This window comes from Phalacrocorax aristotelis, chromosome 14 (assembly GCF_949628215.1).
Source record: "Phalacrocorax aristotelis chromosome 14, bGulAri2.1, whole genome shotgun sequence".
Classification (NCBI taxonomy): Eukaryota; Metazoa; Chordata; class Aves; order Suliformes; family Phalacrocoracidae; genus Phalacrocorax; species Phalacrocorax aristotelis.
Window position 1 is genome coordinate 13,785,458 of NC_134289.1, and position 24,912 is coordinate 13,810,369.

Sequence of the window (24,912 nt, forward strand, 5' to 3'; positions counted from 1 at the left end):
GAGCCTTGATTATAAATTTAAAACATAAGAATGATTGGTGAAAATTTGAATTGATTTAACTATGCATTAAAACCCCAATAAGACTTCAACTCTGGCATTTCATTAGCTAAGTGTGGGGTATTTCACTAGTTTTTGCAAACCAAATGAGGACAAAAAAAAAAAAGAATACAGCCCTAACAGTAGTCTGAATATTTTAAAAAATATTTCACTCCTCCTAGTGTTTGACTAGTTAAAATTTATGAAAATTAACCTATCACAATAATCTATGTGTTGGTACGTGAACGAGGTGACAAATGAAACTAAATGTTCCAGAACAGTTCAAAATAAAAAAAAAATTAATGAGACAACTATGGACAAACAGGAAAGTCTAGTTTGTAAGATTCAATTAAAAACTTAATTGGTCAAAACTCTGACGTAGGGGAAAAACAGAATTGGTAACCCCCGAACTCTTAGAATGTCCAATAAAGCAAAAAAAAGTGTGGAGAAACCAGCGTATTTAGAAGTACTAGATACTGGCATTCCTAAAGAAGCTGATGGTGCCGTGTGTAACTGGATCTATGAAAAATACAGCGAGTTCAGTAATTGGAAAGACACTGGACAAACCAAGCAGACACATTCAATAAACAGGGGAAAGAGCTTGATCTTGTCTACTCCACACACAGAAAAGAGAAGGTTTTTAACAGAATAGTCTTAAATAGCAGAAAACCTATTATTATGATTTAGGCAAGGATTTTCTGGAAATGCAGATGAGCTACGCAGCGAACAAACCGGTATGTCCATCCGTACCACGCTGTCTGCTAACGCCTGTAGGAGTCATGACGCAATCGCTCTCTGCTTGCGTTATAAACGAAATTGTGTAAATGACTGGGCTCCTTGCGGACTATTTTTGTGTTCCCCTGGAAATCTCTGTAGACCGATGGAGACAAGGTACCTCAGCAGATGATTTCAGAGGTCTCTCTGCCACAAGAAAAAGCCTGCGTTCCTTTCAGAGAGAACAAATGTGAATAACGCATCGACACAATAACAGACATTAGGAGTAATATCCACATGAGTCGGTAAGATTTCAGTGACGCAGAAAGTGGAAAACTGTAATAGGGTGGTATGCTGGCAATTCAAAATGTAAAAAAGAAAGGCAATCGTTCAATGATTCACAATTTTCACAGGAAGATTTGCACAGACTTGGAATTTAAGCAGATAAGAGGGAAGTGGGTTCAGGTTCAATATACATGCACATAAAAGACTAGGTACACAAACGTAAAAATACATTAATCAGTTTTAAAGGGAAACAGAGAAGGCTAACAAACACCGCGTATCAGGCGAGTGTCATACGACTGCCTTATATGGCACCTAGCTTACTCCTTTAAAGGAAAGCCAGCAGCTCTGTTTACACAGAGGAGACCCATCCCCGTTGTCCAAGCAGAAAACAAGCAGGGGGTCCTTCTTCCCTGTTTCTAATTGCTTTCAGTCTCCTGCCTCTGTAAAAAGGCACGGTGAAGCGACAACAGAATACGAAGCTCATCACAAAAATAGTGTGGTTCAAAGATCCATACTGATTAGGAAGAGCAGAGAAGAAAAGTAGGGAAATAATCGTGTTCTGAAGTTGTTCAACAATTGATAAACACAGGGATAGGCAGAGAATTCACAGATGCTCGTGTAGGTGGCTGCCTGGAAGCACCCGCAGAGCGCACGATGCACAGAACACGCTGCCGGAACGCGGGACGGGAGACACCGGCATCAACTGGATCCCAACGCCATACCTATGCCGGGGTCCTCGGGCGACATCTGGGAGAAACTCCGCTTCCAGAATTGTCATAGCCTCCTCGGACTTCAAAGCAAGCTTGAAAAATGTCCAGCGCTTAAGGACATCACTCGAGCTCTTCATACTTTTCTCCATCTTTACAGTGCTGAAACGGGTTTGCAAAATGTCTCGCTGACACTTCTTGGGAGCTTCCAGGAGAGCAGAACACCAAAACCAAAATATTCATTAATGACTGGCTGGAATGGATAAATATTTATGCTGTTTCACTACTGAGCACACTGTAACTCAGCTTATTAGGTTATCCTAAAAGCCCATTGTAATGGGTAGTGCCAGCAAGGAAGGCAGAAGTTGAGAGTGAGAAACAAATGTTTTTTCCCACTTTTGAGAAAATAAGTCTCTAGTTTAGATTTTTAAAATACATAAATATGTATATAAATATAATCTGTATACATACTCGTGTGTACCTCAGTCAACAATAAGGACTTGTGTCCTTGCGGAGCTGTGGAGCAACTGCTATATCTCAGTTACATGGGTGCTCATACTCTGAAATGGTTAGGTTGCTCCTCTGTATTTGAATGCATTTCAAAGGTGGGTTTAGACAAAACACTTCCGGCAAATGCCATACACAAATACAGAGATACTCAGTAACTCTCTAGTAACACAAGTTCTCAGATGCAAAGTGACTGCCGTCTGTGGCCGTGGCTAAGCGCGGGCGGAGAACTCCGGCGGGACAGACCTGTGCCTGCCACGGCTGTTGCTGATACAGCCCCGTGTGTGTTCCTTGTGTCACAGTTCAGCCTGCTGACGGTTAAACAGGCAGATAAAGTAAGCAGGCGTTTTAACTCAAAGGCTGCATTTTGAAACCAAGTCCTTCAACGTAAGATGGGGATGCATTAAAAAAAGACCCTCTCATTTTAGTCCTCTTCCAAGGTCACCGATTTCACTTTAATGACAGGCTCCAATTGAAAGAAAATTATCAAACTCCTGAGAATTGAAATCAAAGCCAAAGCTAACCATCTACTGTGCTGGATGTTTAATCCCTCCACACGCGCCAACACCAGAGACAAGCCCTCCTTTCCCCGTCATTCCTATCATGCAAAGATTTCATTTCCAAGTAGTTATGAGCTGTTTAGGTGATCCGCAGCGCCCTGCGCACCAACCTGCAAGTCACCAGGGACGTTTTTCTACGCGATCCCGTGCCTATCGGTAAATTTGGCATTCCTAATCTTTTATTCTGTGTCTCTTCCAGGGTGGTTCCCGCCTGCCCCCTCCTGCAGCAAGTCTTGCTCCCCAAAAAGGTACATCCTGCACGACCGACTTCCACGTTAGCACAAAGCAGGGGAGGGCAACGGGGAAGTTGGCTGTTTCAAAAAGAAACTCAAAATTTACAAAGCAGCTGCCAATTAGCCAGACCTTAATTTTGCAAATTTATTTAGGAAAAAAAAATTAACATGAGCAAATGAGAATACTTCAGTGTTACAACAGAGTATATAAATGTCTAGCAATAGTCAAATAATTTGATCTTTAAATACAAAATAACCACATGAACACCTAATATACAGGTTTCATCTGAATACATATTTATTAGATAAATATTAGGTTGTCACATCATCTAACTACATACAGTTTTGCAAGACTAAAAATCACAATTATTTTTTCTGACCAGTTTAAAGTATGAAATGATTGCATTGTACTGTACATACAATGTACAAACAAAGACAATGGCCATTTTTGCATGTTACTTCGGATTGTACTTTTTTTTTTTTTAATTCTCCTCTGATCGTGATATCAAAAATTGTACAAAGTATGAATTTGGTTACAATTTTTTTTTTAATCCCCTTATTTTTCTTCATTATTTCTGTAGCACCCTAAAAATACACAGGTGATAGACTAGTACACATAAGCTAAATATTACATGTAGATAAAAACAAAACAAAACAAAGGATCAGAGTATATTACAGAAGTGAAAGTGAAACAAATGCTGAGACTCCACAAACGCTAACAAACAGGATTCATTTTCCACATAAGATGGAGCTTCAAGCTTTTTTTTTTTCCTGCGAAATAAAAACAATGCACATTCCAAGGAAAATGAATGCATTTCTGTTAACATGTCTCTATTTGTCATTTACATATGTACAGCTGTCCCTTGAGTCTCCGCTGCAGACATTGGCGTGTATCTGTCAGTCCTATAATAATGTCTTGGCAGCAGAACTGTAGATCTCTGTGGGTTCTTTCCCAGATGAACTTCCATAGGGAAACAATTAAAAAGTAAACAAACAAAAAAAAAGAATAAAAATACTACTGGAATTTCATATAATAATTAAGCTTTAAAAGAAATGACTGTGATTACCCTATTTGCTAGGCTTTTTTTTCTCTAGACTTTAATATGGCAGTGAACAGATAAAAAAAATAACTAGATTTTCATTTAGAAGCTTTTTCATACTGACTCCGCTATACAGTACCTGATTTTAGCTGACAAATAAGTTTTAAAACTGTCTCAAATGTCCAATATTTGGGTGATGGGTAAAAATCGCATTTTCTCAAAGTTCTGCTTAGAAACCAAACATCTCTGGAAGCTTAAAAACTTCAACCGTCCACTCTAATTCTCTGTTACCGTACAAAGCAGATGCAAACACTGCTCCAGACATATTGCTGATACCTATGGGGGTGGTTTTTTTCCCTTTATGCTTTCCAACAGGTACTTTTAACTGATACATTTTAAATACTACCAGTTAGCAAAAGGTCAATCCTTAACATACCTGGTTTAACATACTAATGTTGTGTTTAAGAGAAAAATCATTTCAGGTGCCTAACTTAGCTGATCAGGAATCAACGGAGGCTGGAAATTCAGTGGAATCAATTAAAAAAAACCTGAGCAACCGGCTCCAACTAACAGTGAGAAATCTTCTTTATTCCCAAACCTATGGCTTAAGAAACTTCCCCCCCCGCCCCCGACAAAAACCCCAAACTCTAAGGGCATAGAGTCAGTTTATCATTAGCCACCCCTGCAAACGACTTCAATACCTATATGAACAACACGGCAGAAATACAGGGGGGAACTACTACAGAAAAATGGCTGCAAACCACAGCTGTAACTCAAGAACGGTCTCTCCTAGGAATTGTGTGATGGCAGCACCACGCCACAACCATGTCGCCGTGTATTACACCAGGGTGTCTCTAAGACTCTGCAGAGATCCTCTACAGGTTGTCAAGCCTATATAAGAAAAAAGACACTTCGAAGCAGAATAAAATATGCTATACCGTTCCCCTCCCCCCGCCCCCCAACATCCCTAAGTGTCGCCACACCCCAGTTTCAGAGGCCGCAGCACCAGTATCGCGATATAAATACGGTACCTTGCGTACTCGCTGCTTGCCTCAGTGCATCTTTACCTGTTCGGACAGCTGGTCCTAGGTGTTCTGCTCACTTGGGCAAACGAACATCTCTGCCATGACCAGCCCAGTCACCCACAGTCAGTGAACGTTGGTCGGTTAATTGGGTTGTTGTTTTTTTTTTTTTTGCCCTAGGCAATCACTTAGCATTACGTTTCCACGACAGAGCTGGGCCCTGATTGTCCAGGTACTGCCTGATGTATCAATTCATTCATCACATAAATGGATATGAAATTTGGGCTAATTTATCAGAAGAAAACAGGGAAAAAAGTTAAAAAAAAAAAAAAACAACAAAAAAACAAAACCAAAACCAAACAACAACCAAACCAACTCCCTTATTCTGTTAAAGAACCCTCAATTTTCTTTTTTAAAAAAGGACCCATATTTTTCTTCAGACAAGGTATTTAAAAACACCAGCAAAAGTATAACCAGATCATGAAAATGTTGAATATTATCAAAGACGATACTAAAATATTCACAAAGATATTTACAATAGCAATTCTTAAAATAATTGATTTTGCATAATGAACAGCGCCTTTCTTAAAAAAACTTGAAACAGGAAAAATATAAGTGTGGGACCATCTCTACATAATATGTTTGACAGATTCAATACTCCTACTGGAAAATAAAAGAACTAAACCGCCATTTCCTTTAATATCTACAGCAAGGTGCTGCTGACTAGCATATATATATCATGACGCATGTACAGCAGTAGTGGGAAACGTTAACAAGAAGAGCAAAACAAAACAAAAACCGCAAAGGATTTACAAATATGACTTTGGTGAGGAAAGCAAATCCGGAGGCGTAAGCACAGAGCATGCCATTTACAGCATTGCAAACTAAACACGGAGGGCTAGGAAGCTATCTAGTCAAACCGACAGGAACAAACAAAATTTTGCCTGGCACTTCAGTTGAAAACGTCTTGTGGCGAGCAAACGGAGGGCGGTCGGTTGGATTTGGGATGAGGAAAAGGAGTAGGGTCAGATTTGCTTTAGTAGCAAAAAGAAACGAAACCAATAACTGTACGGTGGGCAAAAGCTGAAATGGTGCACCACAAGGGCAAAGTTGGCACACATGCACTTCTTACACAGCTACTGTACATCATTTATAAGAGAGAGAAAGAGAGAGAGACGAAGAGCACAGAAATGGGCACAGAAGCAACAGGAAGCTCATGCAGGAGCAGCAACCACACCAGAAGCACAGATCGCAGGGGCAAGACGGTGATTGTGGCAGCAGGGTCTCTTGAGGGCAGTAGCAATCTACCGACAGTGACTTATTCTCCCCACGCCCCGTCCTTCAGGAGAAAAGAGCTCATCCTGGCAGCCAAAGTTTAACAAAAGAAACTGAAGGAGGAGAAAAGAAATAGGCTGAATTATCTGTAACAGTCACAAAAACGGAACGCAAAGCAAACAAAAATGAAGCTGTAAGATGTCTGTCCAATGTCAACGCCCCTTCTCAAGCCGATTATTAAAAATAATTATGCAGATAGCGATGTTACTCTCCCTCCATCCTGCAGTGATTCCTGGCTGCCCTCAACCCAGCGGCTCTTGCTACGTATTGCGCGGTACGGACAGCGACACAAACGCTCGGGGCACTGAAGGCCGTAGGTAATAATCAGGAACAGTTTGGTTTGCGTCCCCCCTCCCTCTCTTTTCCATTCCGCACGGCATACACGGCAAAAAGATCAATTACAGCCATCTCAACAGCCGGATGTTAACGCAGCCGCAAACGGTACTGATTTGAAACCAAAACCACATAAAAATCCCTAAGCATTGCAAACTTTTTTTTTTTAAATTTTCCAATCTGTGTGTTTGGCCAGAGGAATCTTCTGCAAAGAGGTGGTTAAGATTCCTGCGCTTGCAGAAATACCAACACCCACGGCTGCAGCCTGGTGATTCTCCGGACTCCGTTACTGAGGTCGCGTTAGCTAAACTGCTGGCTCCCTCGGACGGGCCTGTACGTCTTCCCTATCTTTGCCACTCGACTGTAGGATTTGTGCTTTTTTTGAGCTTTGTACGTGTTTTTGTTTTTCCTTTTGTGTGTGGCCAGGACAATTCGCTCCAACGCAAACCTGAGGTTGGAGGGGGGTGGAGGGGGAGGTGGGGCGGAGGGAGACACAGTTTCAAAAAAATGGAAGAACACGCGGTGGAAGGACACTCGGAGACGGGTCAGTTAAAGACAGGTCCATTTTGTTGCCTTTTCTTCCCTTGCCAAGATTCATTTTTGCCAAGATACTTCACACTATGTTTATCACAGAACTCTCTCTCTAGAGGATGAACAACAAATGGGGTTTCCAAGAGCTGCACGACTGTCAATGCTTCCTTGTCACGTGTAGCACGGCAGACTCGGAGATTACTGCATTTATTGATTTTCTTTTAAAATTTTTTTCTCCCGTCACTTTCGCAGTCTTTGAAGCTGACAAAAGCAGTTCTGAGATGAAGAAAGCAGGGAGTGCACCATTGGATCAAGTTGTGAGTTTTGTTTTTTTTTTTCTTCTTCTCTTGTGGAAAAGGAGTGTTAAGATTCCTCGCTGTGCAGCCACACACGTGTGAACGAGTGAAAGGGATGGGAGAATACATAGGGTTTCAGTTGTTCTCAAAGAGAGACAGAAGGTCATCATTGCTATTGCTTGGCAAATCAGGAGGATCCAGGTATGAAAGCAGCTCATCTGGATTTGTGAGTTCTGGAAGCAGCTATAAAATATAAAGATAAAAGGAAAATTACAGGTAACAGAAACACAACTGAGAAAATAAAAGGGATTAAACACCACACGTTCCTGGAAACAAGCTTTCATATGCGTATATCCAAATAAATCGGAAGGCAGCGACGCAAACCTAACCCCTAAGATGATGCAGTATCCACCTGTTCGGCAAAGTATGCGTTACTTTTCACCCGCAAGTCGCACCACCACCTCAGACAGGGTTTCTCAATCAACCTCCCCAGCGCAAAGTTTGTCAGTAAACAAAGTACGTCTCGCTAAAAAGCTCATTATATATGTTACTTTCATATAAAACACTGAATAAAAACTTGAAACGTGCAGTTTGAGTTATACTTATTTGAGCTTTAAGGCAGATCAGCGCAGACTGGTCTGGCTCGCACGGGTCGGGGTGACGACCACCGCAGCCCTCACCCCTACAGAGCGGGCAGCTCTGTCCCCTCCTCACCCCTCTGTTGCCCCCGGATGCCTCTGGGCGCTGATGGAAGCTCTGGGGCAGCGAGCTGGAGCAGGGAGCTCACCCTGGGTTAGAGCTAGCCCAGAAAGGAAAAAAAAAAAGAGGGGAAAAAAGGGAGAGAAAAACCCAGCTGAGGAGGAGTGTGGGAGAGGAGCGGCAAGGCAGGTGGCGAGTGCCGTTCCCTTCCGAGGCAGGGAGCCTGCAGCGGTCGGGAGCACTTCCTCAGCTGCAGCGTGACGTGAAATTCCAGACATTTTAAAGGGTCGGGGGGTAACACCCCATCCAACAGAAGATGCTCTCATCTCCACAACATTTTCGAGTACCAAAAGGAATAAATGTGGGGGTCTTATTTGTATTTTTATGAATACTGTGTTTCAAATAGAAAATTCTGTTTTTCCAGCCAGCACTCAGATTCTTTTTGATCTGACAGACAACAAGCAAATCCTAACTCCTGGTTGTGTGCCAGGCAATGTCTTCTGCTTCATTCTACATCTCGCCATCTCCTAGTCAAAAGTAAAAGTGTCATATTTGAAAAAAAAAAAAAAAAAAAGGCAGGGAGAAGTTTGTAATAAACTCCCTTTACATTCCGTGTTGTGTTAAAGCGAAGACAGAAAAATATGAACTGCTTTAACAAACTTAATAGTAGGGATAAGAAACCCATTTTACGTTGTTCTATGTTTTCAAATACTATAAAACTAAAAGCTTGACTGCATCACATTTAGCATGCAAATATTATATTTATATGCTTCTATTACTCCTGTGCAAATGCAGCTTCATCTTCTAATGTTATATGGATGAACATATTTTTCAATATGCTAAACACAAAACGCAGAAAGAAGTTTATTACTTCCTAAGTGTTTTGAAAAAAATGCAATGTCAAGTTTACATAAACAGAATCTCCCAGAAGGAATGTTTTTCTTAAAATACCGCCTCCTTTTATGCACGGTAAAAATGCTATTGGCATAGTACTAGACTAAAGGTATAAGGCTTTTAAATGTATTTCACCTGCTACCATGATTTCTTATGAATACCTTGCACGGAAGCCCAAAAGAGAACTGTGGCCCCACCAAATGCGTAGAAAGTTAAAAAAATGGTTGAATTTGTCCTACAATTTTACAACTTAATTCTTAAAAATCTAACATAACGTCTCTAAGACTCATTCTTGCATACAGGGGATTTTAAAAAGTTTTTTTTAGAAAGGTGAGTTTTAAATAGTCTGCCCAGTGTCTGGGAAGATGAAGTCACCATGTTGAGAGGGTGACCTCGGCTTGCCTCGGCCAGAGGGGCCAGGCAGCACAGCCCGCCTCCGGCCCAGCTGGAGAGCGAACCGGAGACCTCGGAGAGGACGCGCTGGGGGCTGAGGGTGCTGCGCTGGAGCAGGGGCACGAGGCAGAGGAGCGCCGGGGGCTGCGAGGGGCAGGAGCTACGGGACGTGCTAGGCTTGGGGGCAGGATTTGGAGGGGCGCACCCAGTGCTGAAGCGAATACTTGAGAGGTCTAACCAGTCGTGTGAGACTTGTGCCTCTGCTCTGAGGTACACGTGCAGATCACCTGCATCTACACCTAACTCTAAACGCGGTACATCCTTTAACCCAGGTTAAGCCTTAGACTGCATCACACCGAAGGCCGAACGAACTAGCGTGGCCGTGTCAGCAGGGAGCGGGGCAAGTCGCCCACGGTACAGTCCCCCGTTCGGTTTGCTGCACGCGACTTTTTCAGCCTGGTTCCGTAACAGCCACTGAAAAGTTAAACCCATCGAAATAACCCATCTGATCATGACTGAGCTCACAGATGCTTCAAAGAACTATATTCCCCGCATTGTACAGCACTTGCCTTCTCATTTAGCTATGAGAATTTCAGCCTCCCGTTAAAAATCCAGCATTCCCCCATCAGTGATAACCACGGTACTGTGACAAATGTACAGGTTTTTCTACTTTGCTTTTCACCGAGGAATGAGCGCCTGACCTGTAACAGCATACCTTATGTTGCTTAAGTATTTGAAGAAAAAAAAGACGTTTTTATTTCACCTATTAATATTGCTCATACAGGGTCCTTAAGGGTTCAGAACTCTAATTGCCACATCAACCATCGTTCCCAAAGGGTGTGCACGTAACCGTGTTGCGGGAAACAGCATCAGTCTGGTTCAGAGAGAAGTTACTCTACTGAGCATCGATCCTGTAACTGGAACATCCCTCCCTCCCCTAACCCCTTCCCCTCCCCTCTGCGAGGCTCCCTGCCGGGACAGCGCTGGTGCGTGACAGGGAACACGTAAGTATACAGCAACAGTAAATACAGATATAAATCCGAGGCACAGAGGTGAACATTTCTCTAAGAAAATTACACTGTGCAGCAGCAGACTTTGGAACAGACAGAAGATACACATACGGGAACGCATGACTCAGACGAAAATCCAATCCTAGTGCTAAGGAGTTTGTATTTCGGGAGGGAGGCGGTTAACCAGAGAGATACCTCAGAGAAGTCACTTCCGACTCCACTGACTCGATGGTAAGAGACAGAAGATGACTTCTGGCCTTAAAACTAGGTTTATCTTTGTTTAGTTGTGAGCCGCCTCCCACAGAGGCTAAGGAGGCAGAAGGTGTCCTTGTTTATTTTCCTGCGTGGCGTAGCGGGAGGAAGCACTTGTGCTGCCGAGCTACCCGCACGAGTGGGCACGGGCACGGGTTTTGGCTGTGGGGAGCAGGGGCAGTGCCATGGGGCGGGCTGGCACAGACCCGACCCCCTGCCGGCCCGGGCACGCTGCGGGGCTCGGCGTGCAGCTCGCGTGGCACAGCTCTGCCACCGTCGGAACCACACGCGGCTGCGTCCTTCCTCTTACTCAGGCACTGCGATGGCTTCAGGGTCTACATGAGCACACGGGAGCCCCTGTCCAGCGACGAGGGGGAAGGAGGAGAAGGCTCCCAGCCTGGCGCCTGAACCGCCGTCTGAAGAAACGCCTGCCTTGGTGCTAGGAGAGGCCGTGGCTCGCAGGCCACCCAGCTGCTCAAACCAGAACCGCTCTCCCAGCAAGCCAGAAGCGCCCTGTCACCTCGGCTGCAGCACCTGCGCCCATGTACCAAAGCATGAGAGGATGGCATGTGCTGTGGAAGCGGCTCCCCGTCCCCGCGCCCTCCCCGCCCTCCCACCGCGATGCGAAGCACACGCTATGGCAGGCAGATGATAGTATGACACAGACTTACATCCAGCGAGGGCTCCGGCATGTCGGGTGCTCCCTGTCCACCAGCCTGACCCTCTAAGGCTGAGGAGGGATTAAAGGTCAGGTCACTGTGTGGATGGTTGCTAGAAGCGGCCGGGGGCGGCTGCCGGGACTGCTGGGTAGGAGGCCCGCTGTGATGTAATGGCTGCCCTGACTGGCTGCTGGGGTGAGGGACGTGCAAACCTTGCTGCATGGAAGTATGGGACTGATCAGTGCTGCCGGGATGAGGGATCTGCGGAGGAGGAAAAAAGCAGGAAAAGAAAGTGAGGCCACAAGGTACAGTGCTCGCGGTGCCTGACTCTGTAACCGCATGTTACAAAAATAAAGAAATAAATTAACAAAAACAAAAAAAAAGGAGACACACACACCACCAACAACAACAGAAAAAAAAAAACAAACAAAAAAACCCCAACAAAATAAATTAAAAAAGCGCAATTGGCAAAGAAAACTCCATATCCCAATGCCGGAGGAAGTGTTTCAGCTTTTTGAAGGTTATCTGCAAGGGGGAGATAAACACATTGGATTTGTGCTGTTGGTTTGCTTCCTTGTGATGTGGGGAACTGCGCTTGAAGATGCAAAATAAGGAACCCCAAAGAGGAGGGAGGGAGGCTTATGGGTGCCGCTCAGCACTAGCAAGGCAGGTGCTTTTGCCCTAAAAAATCCCATGAATGAACGGAGAGTTTGTTGCGTAACAATCCCTACGCTGGGAAACTGATTAACTGCGAAAACGCATCATTTCTGCTCAGCTCCCTTACTGGTAATGTAGCTTCCTGACACCGCTGCCTATTTGTGTTTCAGCTCATTACAAACACCCTGCAAACACCAGCCCCTCCTTTTCAGAAGGCAACACCCGTTTTAAGGGCTGAAGATCTTCCCCGCTGGTACTCGTGGTTCCGATGGTTGACAGAACACCGAGTCGCATCGCTCAGCCAGCGAGCTGCTGTGGGTGGCTGCACGCCTGCTCTCGGCAAAGCACCACGCATTAGCTTAAGCTAAGCCAGTGATCATGCTCCTGTTTTGTATTCACGCTGCGCGGGAGAGTTCTCTAGCAAAATTTAGTATTTTATGTGTTTTCTGTTGGGAATAAACTACCCAACCACACGCATCTTCCAAACCCTGTCATGGAAGAACAGGGGAAAAGTTCTTCTCACATGACAATGAAGCAACAAAAACGCACAAGCCCAATTCTTCCTTCTGCTGCATGTCACATTTAATGCGAGTGGATTTTTGGGGCTTGACCTTGGTGCCATGAGAGAGAAGCGTCTGAATGCCTCAGAATCGGATGTCTCATGTTAATTGGGTATATGGAGAAGCAAAAAATGTAAACATTTTTTGAGGAATGCTACATATTGCCACAATGTGGAGCTGAAATAAAAGAACAGATACATACAACAACAGCATGAAATTCATCCAGCCAAGGCAACAGAAACCAGCAAAATGCTATGTCAGCATTGACCCTCTCGTATCACAGTAAACTGCAAGGTTATTTTAACCTTAGTCTTCAGTTTTGGAAAGCAAAAGGGAGATTATTACCAAACTTAATTAAAATGTTCCCACAAAATTAAAAAAAAATTACAGAAGCATTTTAAAAAAAAAGTACATTTCACCACCCTTATGAAAACTGAAACCTGAACGCTGATCCATTGGGACAGAGACACTCAGCTACGCGTGGTCCTTTTCAACACTTTGGTGGCACAGAGGTTGGTGGAAACGAGCAGGATTCTATCTGCAACGCCGCGTTTGGGCCTCTCTCCCATGTGAGTGTTTAAAGTAACTGTTAAGAAGTACTGATGCACACTCCTCTCTCCGTTAGGGTCAGTTTGACTACTTGAAACATGTTGTGCAACATCATTGCTGTTACCTTAAGGGTAAACTTGTACAAAATGTGCCCACAGACCACACCTTAATGGAAATGAACCTGCAGCCTAAAAGCTTTGCAGAAGTCCGAGTGAAAGCAGATGTCTATAAAATAGTGCCGTTCCCTTCTTCGTTCATTGAGGGCATGTGCAACAGAAAGTGTGGAAATTAAGAAAGCTTAATAATAACAAAAAGTAAAAAGCAATTTAAGACAGCATTGCTGAAGTGGGAAAGCAGTTTCCGGGGGAAAAAAACAAACCAAAACAGGATTATCTTGAACAGTCTCTTACGTTTATCCCTGAATGCATAAAGCGAGAGTCATACTGGCATGTTTGTAGCGATGACTACTTAAACCTAGAGGCACTCATATGTTCTCAGACATACTTGAAAACAAACAAGCAGGTCAGAAATTCTACGTTATGTTTATATTGGCAAGCATTTTATATGTATAAATATCGAGTTGGTAAGGCAGCATCATGGGCCCTGAGATTGCTGTTGGATAGGGAGTAATTTTCATCGTAAGACTGAGGGCCACCATGATCTTAAACAGCCATCACAGGTACAAAATCCATCTGACTTAGGCCACAGCCTCCACCAGCCTACCTGTGAGAGAGCAAAATGCTCAGGACTTCAGCATTTTTCTGTTTGCATTCAGCTACCTCATGGTAAGTCTGCCGTGGTGCAAAACCATTGTGAGCGATACACTTTGTGGATGTTCAGCTTGTGTCTGCAACTCCATCATTTTATTTTAAAAACACTAACCTGCACTATGAACACAGAGCCTAACAGTTATATTTGCTTACATAGCAAGGTAACTCCAGAGCTGGTTTTAGGAGCGTAAACTTTGGCACTCTTAAAACGTTTACAATCTATAAAAGAAAAGCTTACAGCAGACCCAACTACATCTTCAGCTTAATAGCCCAAAACAACACAACTCTACGAGCCCAACAGTGACCTCTAGGAGTGCCGAGGTGTACAGCTGTAGAGCAACGCGACCCGCCAGCAGCAGAACAATGTTCCTTTCGTCTCAGGAAAAAATTGATAGCGGAAAAAAAACAGATCAGCAGGAAAAGTCGATGGTTTATATCTCTCTCCATTACTGGGGTCATAGTTTTACCAGCTCTTTTGCTGGGGTAGCTGGCAGAACCACTGAAAGGTGCTATCCTGCCCTGCTGTTCTCGGCCACTTTTCCCACCCGCCTCCTTGCCATCAGGTGCATCCTTGCAGACGTGCAGTGAACTCAACTGGGGAACTGACTTGGATCAAAGCTAAGCTTCCCCCAGCCCCCCGAATTATTTTTCAATCGCATCAGTACTCGGATCCAGATCACTTCATGGCTGCAACGACACTTGTGCTGGCGTGAGAGAGAGGAAAAGTGAAAATAGAAACAAGAGCGACAGCTTTTTACAGAGGCACCAGCTCACATCTGTGTATATGAAACTATGGCACCATCATCCACTGCTCAGCCATGCACCGCTCCTTACACTGTCTGCAGTAAGCACTAAGCTAGAGCTAACTCTGAATTTGCCGTCGTCTAAAACACGTTTACAGCTTCTGAAAACAAACACGATGCGATTGTGGCAGCTATTTTATAGTGACCTTGCGCTGACACAGAGGCATCTGTCCTACAGTTCTCACAACACTTTACACTGGGGAGGACATATTTCTTCTAGCCATGTTTCAGGTCTTGATTTTTTCCTTCTTCCACAAGAACAGAACAGCAGTGTTGAGAGAAGGTATTGCTGATGATGCAGCCCTGCTTATCTAGCCCTGCCTACGCTGGGCAAACACATCTGCATTTCCTGGAGTGACCTACAGAGTATGTCTGGAGGGATCCACTTGCTCTGCCTACCATTATGTAAGGGCCACCACAGAAATCTTCATAATAGGAAAATTAACTGGAGCTGAATGCTGCTGAGGAAGTTCCTACAAGGACCAAACACCTGATCCTAACTCACCATGTACACCTGATCCTAACTCGCCTTGCAACCACAGAACGGTCAAAGTGAGCAGAAGACAAAAACAAAATACACCTTAAATGTGTAAGAAGAAAAGACAGAAAGCCAGACAAGAGCACAGGCAACATCTTAAAACCTTAGCTCAATTACGCAATGTGATTTATAGTTATTTTTGTACATAGATGTCTGTCCAAAGACATTCAGCTAACACAATTTAGGAATGTGTTAATGGCATGCATTTCTCTAAAAGCAGTAATTTTAAAGCTGCCTTTCTTGAGTGTCGGCTACAGACCAACAGTTCATTTCTGAGAGAAGAAAAGAAGAAGGAGAAAAGGAGAGAAAGAAGAAAGCAGAGACTTTGTTATACTGAAAAAGCTATGTGGGAGCACTAACAGTCCTCAGATGTCGCCTGAAGACTACGTGGCCACGTTAACAAGGCCAATGTAATTCCTTTGTGCTCGTAGAGCTGAAAACTGATCCTCTTTACAGAAAATCAGCCATTGACATAAACTAGGTGGAACCTGCTTTAGCGCCGCTTCCCGTTCCCAACCAGTATAGCTTGCGTATCATGATAGATGTGAGAGAAGTGAGGCAAAGGTTTACTTTAATTGCCAGCTATCATAAGCAAGTATCACATTTGCTACAGACTGGCCCAGAGAACCAAAAATCTGTTAACATTTGCCCAAATACCCTCTTACAGCTCTGGAACATGCATAGCCTTGAGCAACGCTGACCTTTGCTATCATCTGTAAGCAGTCCCACTTTCAGAAAGCCACAGATTCTTCACTTTCATATTCAACCACTTCATATCCTACCACTTCAGAAATTTCGCTGGGGCAACTACTATAGCAGAGGTGTAGCTGTTAACTGACAAAGTCAAGAGGTAGGTGTCAGGGAATGGGAGGCAAAGAATAATTCCACAGGGCTTTGATTCAAAGGAAAGCCGCTTGGAGTGGTTCAGGTTGGTTCTGATGCAGGTAATTCAGACTGCTCTTTGAGCGGGGTACGTGGAATTTGCCAACATAAAATTAAGTTTACAGCATGTTTGTTCTGTCCGTTATTAGCCTGTAAAGTGGTACAGTCGTTACGGTTTCTGGACTTTTCCTTTGCAGACAGTCTTATTACTTGGGCTCTTTCCAAGCTATACTAAGAACTCTCTCTCTCCACACTTCCCATTTCTCACCATCCCCCTTGGAAAACCCACTGTCAGCTAGAGGAGATGTTGACTGAGTAGGCTTTTGCTGAGCATCTGCTACCACATTTCCTCATTACATTCTGAAATTGTACTTTCTAGTATTCACTAAAGACACAGCACAGACAACTTGTGAAGTTAAACATCCTTCCTGTGCAGTAACAGCACACTATAAAGCCCCTGCCCTGTAACTTAAATGAACATAAAAGGATGTATACACACACCCCCCACCACAGTGTTAAAATAGATGACTAGCCATGCCTAAGAGCTAAATGCTGCCGGTAGCTTTTCTATCACCTAGCTGCTGCAGTACTGCGTTTTCTGGAGATATATAAAGTTCTGTATATAAAGCTCAGCGCTCTGAGCAAGCTGCTTTTCCGACACACAGTTCTGCCTCTCCATCTGAGACCTGAGGAACCTCCATTTTTCAGTCTCTTACACTGATACACTCTCAGACCAGTGGCAGAGTCTCCGCTGAAATCTACAGGCTTGTCCTCTTCCCAACAGCTTAAAGGTGCCTTTCATGCTACTTGGGTAGAATTCCCCCTCAAAATGCTTTGATGCAAAATTTGCCCTCAGGGACAAAGCCAGGGAAGATATTGTCCCTGCTTTGAAGTCAGTCAGTGTCTTGCTCTAAACAAGCTGTCTGCTGAAGATGGATATTCACAGACCCTGCTGGCCTAGGGAATGAAGTCTAGTTTTTTTCAGGTGTCAGAGCAAAGCACAATGATTAACACAAGCACACCGAGCCGGGTTGTCTCTTTCAGATAAACAAGCTTAAATGACAATTCAAAAAACTCAGAAATGCTTCTCCAAATTCTTGAAAAGACCAGAAACTTTAAAATGGCATTTTTGGCATTTCTCAGGACTACTCTATTTCACAAGCTTCCCAAGTGAGGAATCCACAAGAAGTAAAAGCAGTTCACAGGCAAGCCCATTAGCTGGGTGAGAGTTCCTTACCCCCGACAAAGGAAAATCTATGTCCACAGCACCATTACTTACAGATTCCTGCATGGGGTGACTGAGAGGTTTGTCGAGAGCTGCCATGCTGCTCGGCATGTCCGGGGGATGGGACAGCTGTGGCCCATGCATGAAGTCATTCATAGACGTGCCACCGGGATTCCCGTGCGGGAAGTCAAAATTGCCGTGACCTTGGTAACTGTTGCCTAAAAGAGAAATGGACGCGATATGAAAGAAGCTATTTGTTTCCCAACATTGATCTCTCAGAGTATCTGGCAGAAGCCGTGCGGCGTGGCATCCTCCCCGCACAGCGCCGGGCAGCTGCAACGCTGCCGGCGACCACGCTGCGCTCCCCGCTGCTGGAGGCATAGGGAGGAAAAAAACAGCACTCAGCTTTCAAACCCTGGCTGCTGTAATGATTCACGTACCTCTTGTAACTAATTGAAAACTGCTGACATTGTGAAAATACCACTGTCAGGCCACCACATAAACTTAACCAAGTCGAGAAGCGAAAGGGACGTTAAATTCTATGGGCTATTTGCATCTGGAAGCATCTCGGTGCAACTGAGGCTGACTGTCCAAGCCCAAAATTATTTATAGGACACCTGTGTTATTTATGTCTACGCTTCTACGCACTCAGTGAGATTGTAGCATCGCTTGAGTTTCTGATGAAGCGAATTGACAGCACTGTATCAGGAAGATGCCGCAGTAACAGTTCACAGCACAGCTTCTATTTTACCCCTTCTTCTGCAGTACGAGCAGGCAACTTCCATAAAGATAACGCAGAAGAGGCCTTCACGTCTAACTGGGGTGGGCGATGTAATTCTCCTTGCTCCCACAAAACATAATAAAATTCCCTTGACTGTCTGCAAATACAACATCAGTTTTCCCCTCTTGGATCCATTCTCCTCATTTTCAGAGTTACAAACTGGCTGCCTGTAAGCCCCTGTTTCAGCGTGCGGACATGCACGCTTGTAATGAAAAACCAGTGAATTTATGAAGTCCACCTAATTTCAGCCTGAAACGATGTTCTCCCAAGCACCAAAACTTCACACCAATTCAGAAAAATTGATCTGGATTTATCCCTACACATCTGCCATCTAGCAACAAGCCTGCAGTGCCGTGCTGATCTGCAGGACAAGTAGTGCATGACCATCGTCGGTATGTTTTGATCCACCCCACCTCAGCCCAGGGATCTTCACTTGAATTCTAAAGCAAGCATGCATCCCAATACAGGGATTTCGCTCTCCATATTTCTTCTGTCCAGATCCCTGTGTTAACACTTCCGACTGAGATACCAACTCCGTGGCTTATTTGCTATGAACAGCAAAAATTGAGCTAAAGCCATGCAGCTATTTCGTATAAGCAACTGAATCGGATGATACTGAGCTCTGAAATAATGGAATAGCTTTGGAGCTTGCATGGAGAGCCTGCGGCTCGTCAGCTGAAGTACAGCAGCTTTAAATGTTCAAGTCAAGAAGGGAGTTTGACAAACTGAAGTAGCTGCATCATTTGCTCTTTAGCACAGCTTCACAAGCAGAAGTTTAATCTCGGAGGAATAGATGTCATTAGCCATGTAAGAGTATTTCTCAAAGAAGTCAGGACTTTGATCTATCATGTAAATACTGCAGAGCCTTACTAATTCTCATTTTGTTAATCTGCAGACTGGATGAGTCTCACAGAATACAGCCACTCTGGCCTTGCTTCTCGGGGAAGATTTAATAGCAGGGAGCTGGAATAAGGTCTTGTATTACTAAGTACTTGTTATATTTGCAAATTAAACTCCAGTATGCTTACTGTCAAACCCAAATAAACGTAAACCACAGTAGTAATACTACTACTACTACTTTGCTCTGGAGCCCTGTTAATCAGAGGACATTACCCAATTCTAAACACACAGTTTCAGTGCACATATTGACGGAGAATGAAGATGCAAGGCAGTACGCCCAGGGAGCCCCAGCCATGCAGCAGCGTGCCCTCCTCTGGGGCAACCGTTGTGCCATATGCTGAGGGACAGACCTGGAAAGACATTTAGGATGATCTGGTGCCCTGCATCGATACGCCCGTTGCAGGGGAAATAGAAGAGCGTGGGTTTCACCTGCCGTTGGTGAGTCAGGGCTCCGAGAAGCAATGACTACCTCTGCTACAGGATCCACAGGGGAAGGCAGGGAAATAAATAGTCTCAGCAGCAATCGTTACACAAACACAAAACCCCACTTTAGGTGACTACCCTGTCCGTTCCTCGTTATGAGCTAGAAAGGTGACGAAGAATACATGGCTCTGTTCTCATGCTCTGACTGCATTTCACTCCTACTAAACGAGTGAAAAATTTGTGATTCAGAGCTCTTGGCTTTGTTATAATAATCATTCATCTGCTTGAAAACCTAAGAAGTTTTATCACCTGTCATCAGTTTTGCAGTCATTGGAGCAAATTAACCACATTTTGCATGCGATCTATATTTTTCTTCAAACGCCTGCAAAAAGCACATATATCACCTTGTAATCAATTTGGGGATTCTGATGGTGTGAACAGTTGGTCTTTCACCAGAGCTGAACTGAGTCATATCGTATTACTTGCAAAAGAAACAGTCTCTGGTTTTGTATTTCAGAATTGTCACTATAATGGAGTTATTCACAATATACCAGTCCTTTGAAAATGTATCTCCGCTGCCTGTATTTAGTTCCCTATTTCTCGATCTGGCAGCACAGGGGTAGAGGAGCTCAAAAGTAATGTTCTAATGCAAAGGTGTTTGCAAAGTCGTCCGCTTTCTGGGTGGCCTACCAAATGTCACCCACCTGGCCACAAGTTAAACTTAGTGGCCCGAGTAGCAGGGTTAATGGGCCAGGTTCTCTGCTTTGTAACTTGGGTAGCTCTAGGAGCCTTCACTTGAACAAGAGGGGAACAGAAGAAAAATGGACAGAAAAAAATAAGAAAAGATGTATATTGTGGCAGGCCATGAATATATAGGGTAACACACAACGTTTGTTGATTCAGGGAGGGCTGCATGGCAATAAATATGACAAGCACGGATTTCCTTACTAAAATATATTTTCCTCTGAACAGATGAATCTTAAATGGAAAGACTGATGCCGAATTTCAGAACTGCAGCCATATAATTTGCATTCCTTACGCATCTCCCTGAGAAGAGGCGCTGATACACCTGAATCACAAAGCTGACTGAACCACTGACTTCTAGTGTGACTGCCTGGGTGCACAAAGCTGTAAAACTAACCTTGGTTACCATATTCGGTGGAGTTGTTGCCTCCTGGAGGAGGGGGTAGGGATGGGTAAGGTGACGGGCCAGGACCCAACGCTGCAATCATCTCCATCACATTTGGCATGATCATCTGGCTTGGACTCATGGTCTTAAATCTTTTTGAGGGAATGCCATCTGGGTCATCTTTGATGTGAATATCTGACTTTATAGGGACTGGCCTCCAACTGCAAGTTGGATCAATGGTAACTTCTTCAAACTCTGAGCTGCAAAATAATGTGAAAATTTTAGCGCGTTAATTGATTATTATTTTTTTTAATCAAGTCTGCTGACATTTCCTACATGGTAACAAATGTTCTGAAATACTCTAGTGTAATACCACCTCAAGATCTTTCACTCCTCAAGTGTGTGCCAAAAGCAAGTTTTAAAAAAGGCAGCTGAGAGAGCACATTCCTGTGTTTGTCCACACAATGAAATCCAACCATATCTATGTGCTCTGCCACACGTGAATCAGAGGGACTACTTGTGAACAGGAGAAAGCATTTAATCCTCCATTCTCACTCTTCCCTCTGCTTCACTGGTGAGGCTTCCATCAAGAGATAACCCAAACAAGATCTATTAAGTAGATGGAAACTGATGCACTCTATCACTAGCCCCACCAAGGAGCCATGAAATAGAATAGTCAAGTTCAGTCGCTAAGACCCACTTTGGCATGGCTATCTCAGTACTCATTAACCTATCTCCTAGTTGCTTAGTCTTGGGTATCAGAAACGAATAAGTTCACTTACTTTTGTATAGCGTTCAGAATACCCCACATATACTGGTCAACCTCCAAGCCCTCCAGCAGAGCAGTTTTACTAGAAAGGAAAAAAGAAACCCAATCTGTAACACGTAATTTAGGAATGATTTGGGGCAAACAGTTTTAGTTCTACATCTGCACGAGCAGGGTAATAGTATTCTACATCAAATCAAGGAGATAAGGATACATCTACTTGTATGTGTCCATGAGCTGTTCACATCCTCTAAATATTTTTTTTAGTGAATTTGAAGGCTTTTCAAACATAGCAGATCTTTCCTGTGAACACCAGCTAGCACTATTTTTTTTTTTCAAATTGGATTTTTTTTGAGCTAGACAGCAATATGGCTTCAAAGTAACTATGTTTTATAGCTGTTTTACTTAAGATCAGCACAGATGGGGACAGAACGAAACAAAACCAGCAATGGTTTAGTTATGTAGGCACTTAGATCTGAATGCAGGTGCTCATACTCAGAGAAATAGGACAAAAACTTTGGCCTGGATATATGAATACATAAGTAAAGAAGCAAGACATAAAATTCTTGGGATATTTTTAGCCTAACTTAGAAGATAGAAAAGTTCAGGTAGTTCCGAGAAAGCACCTGCACTTTAGGGTACATATCTATAATCAACGGTCATCGAAAACAAGCTCGTCTCAAGCCTGCAGTGTGCACAGAAGCAGTCAGAACGGATGATCTCCACTCCTGTTCATACCTAACATCGGCTGGCACAGCAGGGACTGAACTGAAGACTTGCAGAGATAAAGTACAAGCTGCTACAGCTACAGCTGCTTGAGCTAAAGAGCCCTGGCTCCTCGGCTGAGGCTGGAACAAACTTGTAACTCTGGGGACTGAACACAAGAGGTTGCAGCCACTGAACTGGCCTGCAGAGGTTCTGCCATTCTTTCTGCCCAGTTAAACGTAAGAATGGGCAGTCTGTAACCACTTCAAAGCTTTTTGTTCCATTTCTTCTGCAGTATACTGGCTCGCTGGTCAAAACATAAGGTTGAAGGTATGCCAAGGCGTCCCTCTTTTCCTTTAAGTAATCACTCCAAACTTCTGCTCCTCGGACATCTTTCACCTTTTTTAAAATCAGTCTTACTCTGGGCTAGAATCCTCCCTGCGTTCTGCTCTCACTTTAATTTGCAGTTGATGTTGACTTTGACCTTGGAGGATCCAACTTCTTTTCCTACCTAATTACTGGGAAACGTTGCAGACTCCAAAATTCCCCCTTCCCTTGAACACTGCCATTAACTGCCTATCTATGTGACTCAAAGCACAGTACCCGAGACAGTCATTTCACATCCTTACTTAATGTTCAGCTGGATGCTGAGCACTTTAGTACCTACACATTTGAACTTCAGCAATTTGGGCACTACAACATCAAAATCATACAAAAATAACTCTAGAATAGACTGTCCACTCTTTTGCCATGACATGTTGTTGTGTAGTAATTGCTTATTCCTCATAATCTAGGGGAAGACAAACTCCCAGTTCATTCGTTTATGTTGGTATCTGTCTGATCAATGTAAATATTTGAGCTTCTGTTGAACTCTACGCAACCCATTAATAGCCTGTAATGACAGCTCGCAGATTATCTATTTTGTGAGAAAATATCTCGTCATCTGTTTTTAAGTTTCTAATAATCCAGGGCCTTCCCTCAATTTATGAAATATTGTAAGAATTCTCATTGGACTTCATGCTATTAGGTAAATGTAACGTATACACCTTATTTCCTAGCACTTCCTTCTTTTCCCCTCCATGACCTTAAATACGATCTGTATTTGGTCAAATCATGTACAACTGCGTTTCATGTAGTATGGGTGCACTTACTTGCATACCGGACACCTCCAAGTTCCTCTTTCACAGTTCAGTTGCAAGTAAGATTCCAGATCAAAGCACTAGGTATCAGAGAGAAACAAAGGAAAAAAAAAAACAACTGTATTAACTGAAACAGTTGGACACAAGTGAAACTGCCATGAAAAAGAAAAGCCTATTGGCACCAAAGACTACACCAAATAGCTTGCTTTGTCCCTCTACATTAAACATATATATACGGTTAATTATTTAGGTTGATAGACATGAAGAAATCCCATTTCATTAGGTGCTCTCATACGATAACCGAGCTAAACAACACATGGCTGAGGGAATACTGCCAGGCCACTGGCACCTACTCACTTGTACATGCTTGCAGTCGTGACCCCTTGCTGGGAGCTGAATCCGCCGGAATGTGATCGGACACTTCAGAGACACTTTAATAGCAGTTTGCTCTACTCCATCTTCCCCGTTTAGTGTTGCATTGCCAGAGGAAGCTGCTACGCTACTGAAGTTCCTCTTTACTGTTTAGGAAGAAGGCACGTGTATGTGTGAGAAAACTCAAGTGTACTGTAAATTCTACCGTAGAAATCTGAAAGACCTACACTTCAACATTTAAGGGCCAATTTAATGGACAATTTGCCCACGTAGGTGTATCCTGTGTGATTTAGAACATTCTCCTGAACAGGGAAACCATCCCACATATCAGCTATACCCCCAACCAAATAAAAATGCCATACAAGCACTTGATAAAGAAAGAACACTCTTTCTACACAAAGCTTTTAGGTAAGTCAAAAACAAAGATGGAGGAAAAGCCAGAGAGATTCTCCTGCAATGGGAGAGTCCTCATGGGAACTAAGCTTGTGTCTTGGTACTTTGTTAGCCTCACCCAAATAGCCCTCAACATTTGAGGATACCGAGGAATTAATCTATGCACATGATGTTCTGGAAATTCATGAACAAGAACAGCTTCAGGTTTTCAATAAGCAAGTAAATCTTGCGTAGAAACAGCTTATCACAACTGAACATTGGCACTCTGGAAAGCCATCTCCACACAACATGGAAACTCACTCTTAGTGATACAATGTTCTGCTGGGAGGAGGCGTTTCTTTAGTAGACCTTGAAGTACGGAGCGAACTGATGGCCGGTGTACTAACTGCAACACGAACAAGTGTGACTGAAAGAAAACACATTTTGTTACCAAGAGAACCAAACGCGCACGGTAAATACGCTGCTAAACAGAGCTGCATTCTTCCCTTGGACACGTGCCTTCCGTACGAGCCTGATGCTTACGTACTAAAGCTGGTTCTGCTCCGCTGCGCACATGCGCTCCCTTAGGGATATTCTGCATGCTGCACAGTACCTTGTTTCATGCTCCAGGGGCATAATGTATACAAGGGCTTTAAAAAAAAGCAACTATTTTCTGCATTTTCTCCCTCCTTAATATTCAGAAAACATAGGGCTGACGTATGTCTCTGACATCAGGGTTTATTTTTAAAACCCTGGATTCTTTGACACAGTCTAGTCTACCTGCCTGCCCTCAGACTACGTCGGAAGTTGCAAAAACAATTTGCTACTGATGTGT

General features: G+C 43.7%; 1 protein-coding gene across 8 annotated transcripts in view; it reads right to left on the bottom strand.

Moving 5' to 3' along the window:
- Positions 1-4,015: 4,015 nt before the first annotated feature.
- ZMIZ1 (zinc finger MIZ-type containing 1) overlaps positions 4,016-24,912 on the bottom strand; it is a 358,035-nt gene continuing 337,138 nt past the window's right edge. For 6 of the 8 annotated variants that reach the window (XM_075109303.1, XM_075109301.1, XM_075109302.1 and 3 more), the window contains 8 exons: positions 24,399-24,504; positions 23,691-23,851; positions 23,346-23,413; positions 21,506-21,574; positions 20,736-20,983; positions 17,545-17,708; positions 11,519-11,767; positions 7,625-7,842 (listed from right to left, as the gene is read on the bottom strand). In XM_075109303.1, coding sequence (XP_074965404.1) covers positions 7,735-7,842; positions 11,519-11,767; positions 17,545-17,708; positions 20,736-20,983; positions 21,506-21,574; positions 23,346-23,413; positions 23,691-23,851; positions 24,399-24,504 — 1,173 coding nt within the window. In that variant the 3' untranslated portion in view covers positions 7,625-7,734. Of the gene's footprint in view, positions 7,843-11,518; positions 11,768-17,544; positions 17,709-20,735; positions 20,984-21,505; positions 21,575-23,345; positions 23,414-23,690; positions 23,852-24,398; positions 24,505-24,912 lie in introns of all 8 variants that reach the window. The other 2 variants (XM_075109305.1, XM_075109304.1) reach the window with 1 other exon arrangement.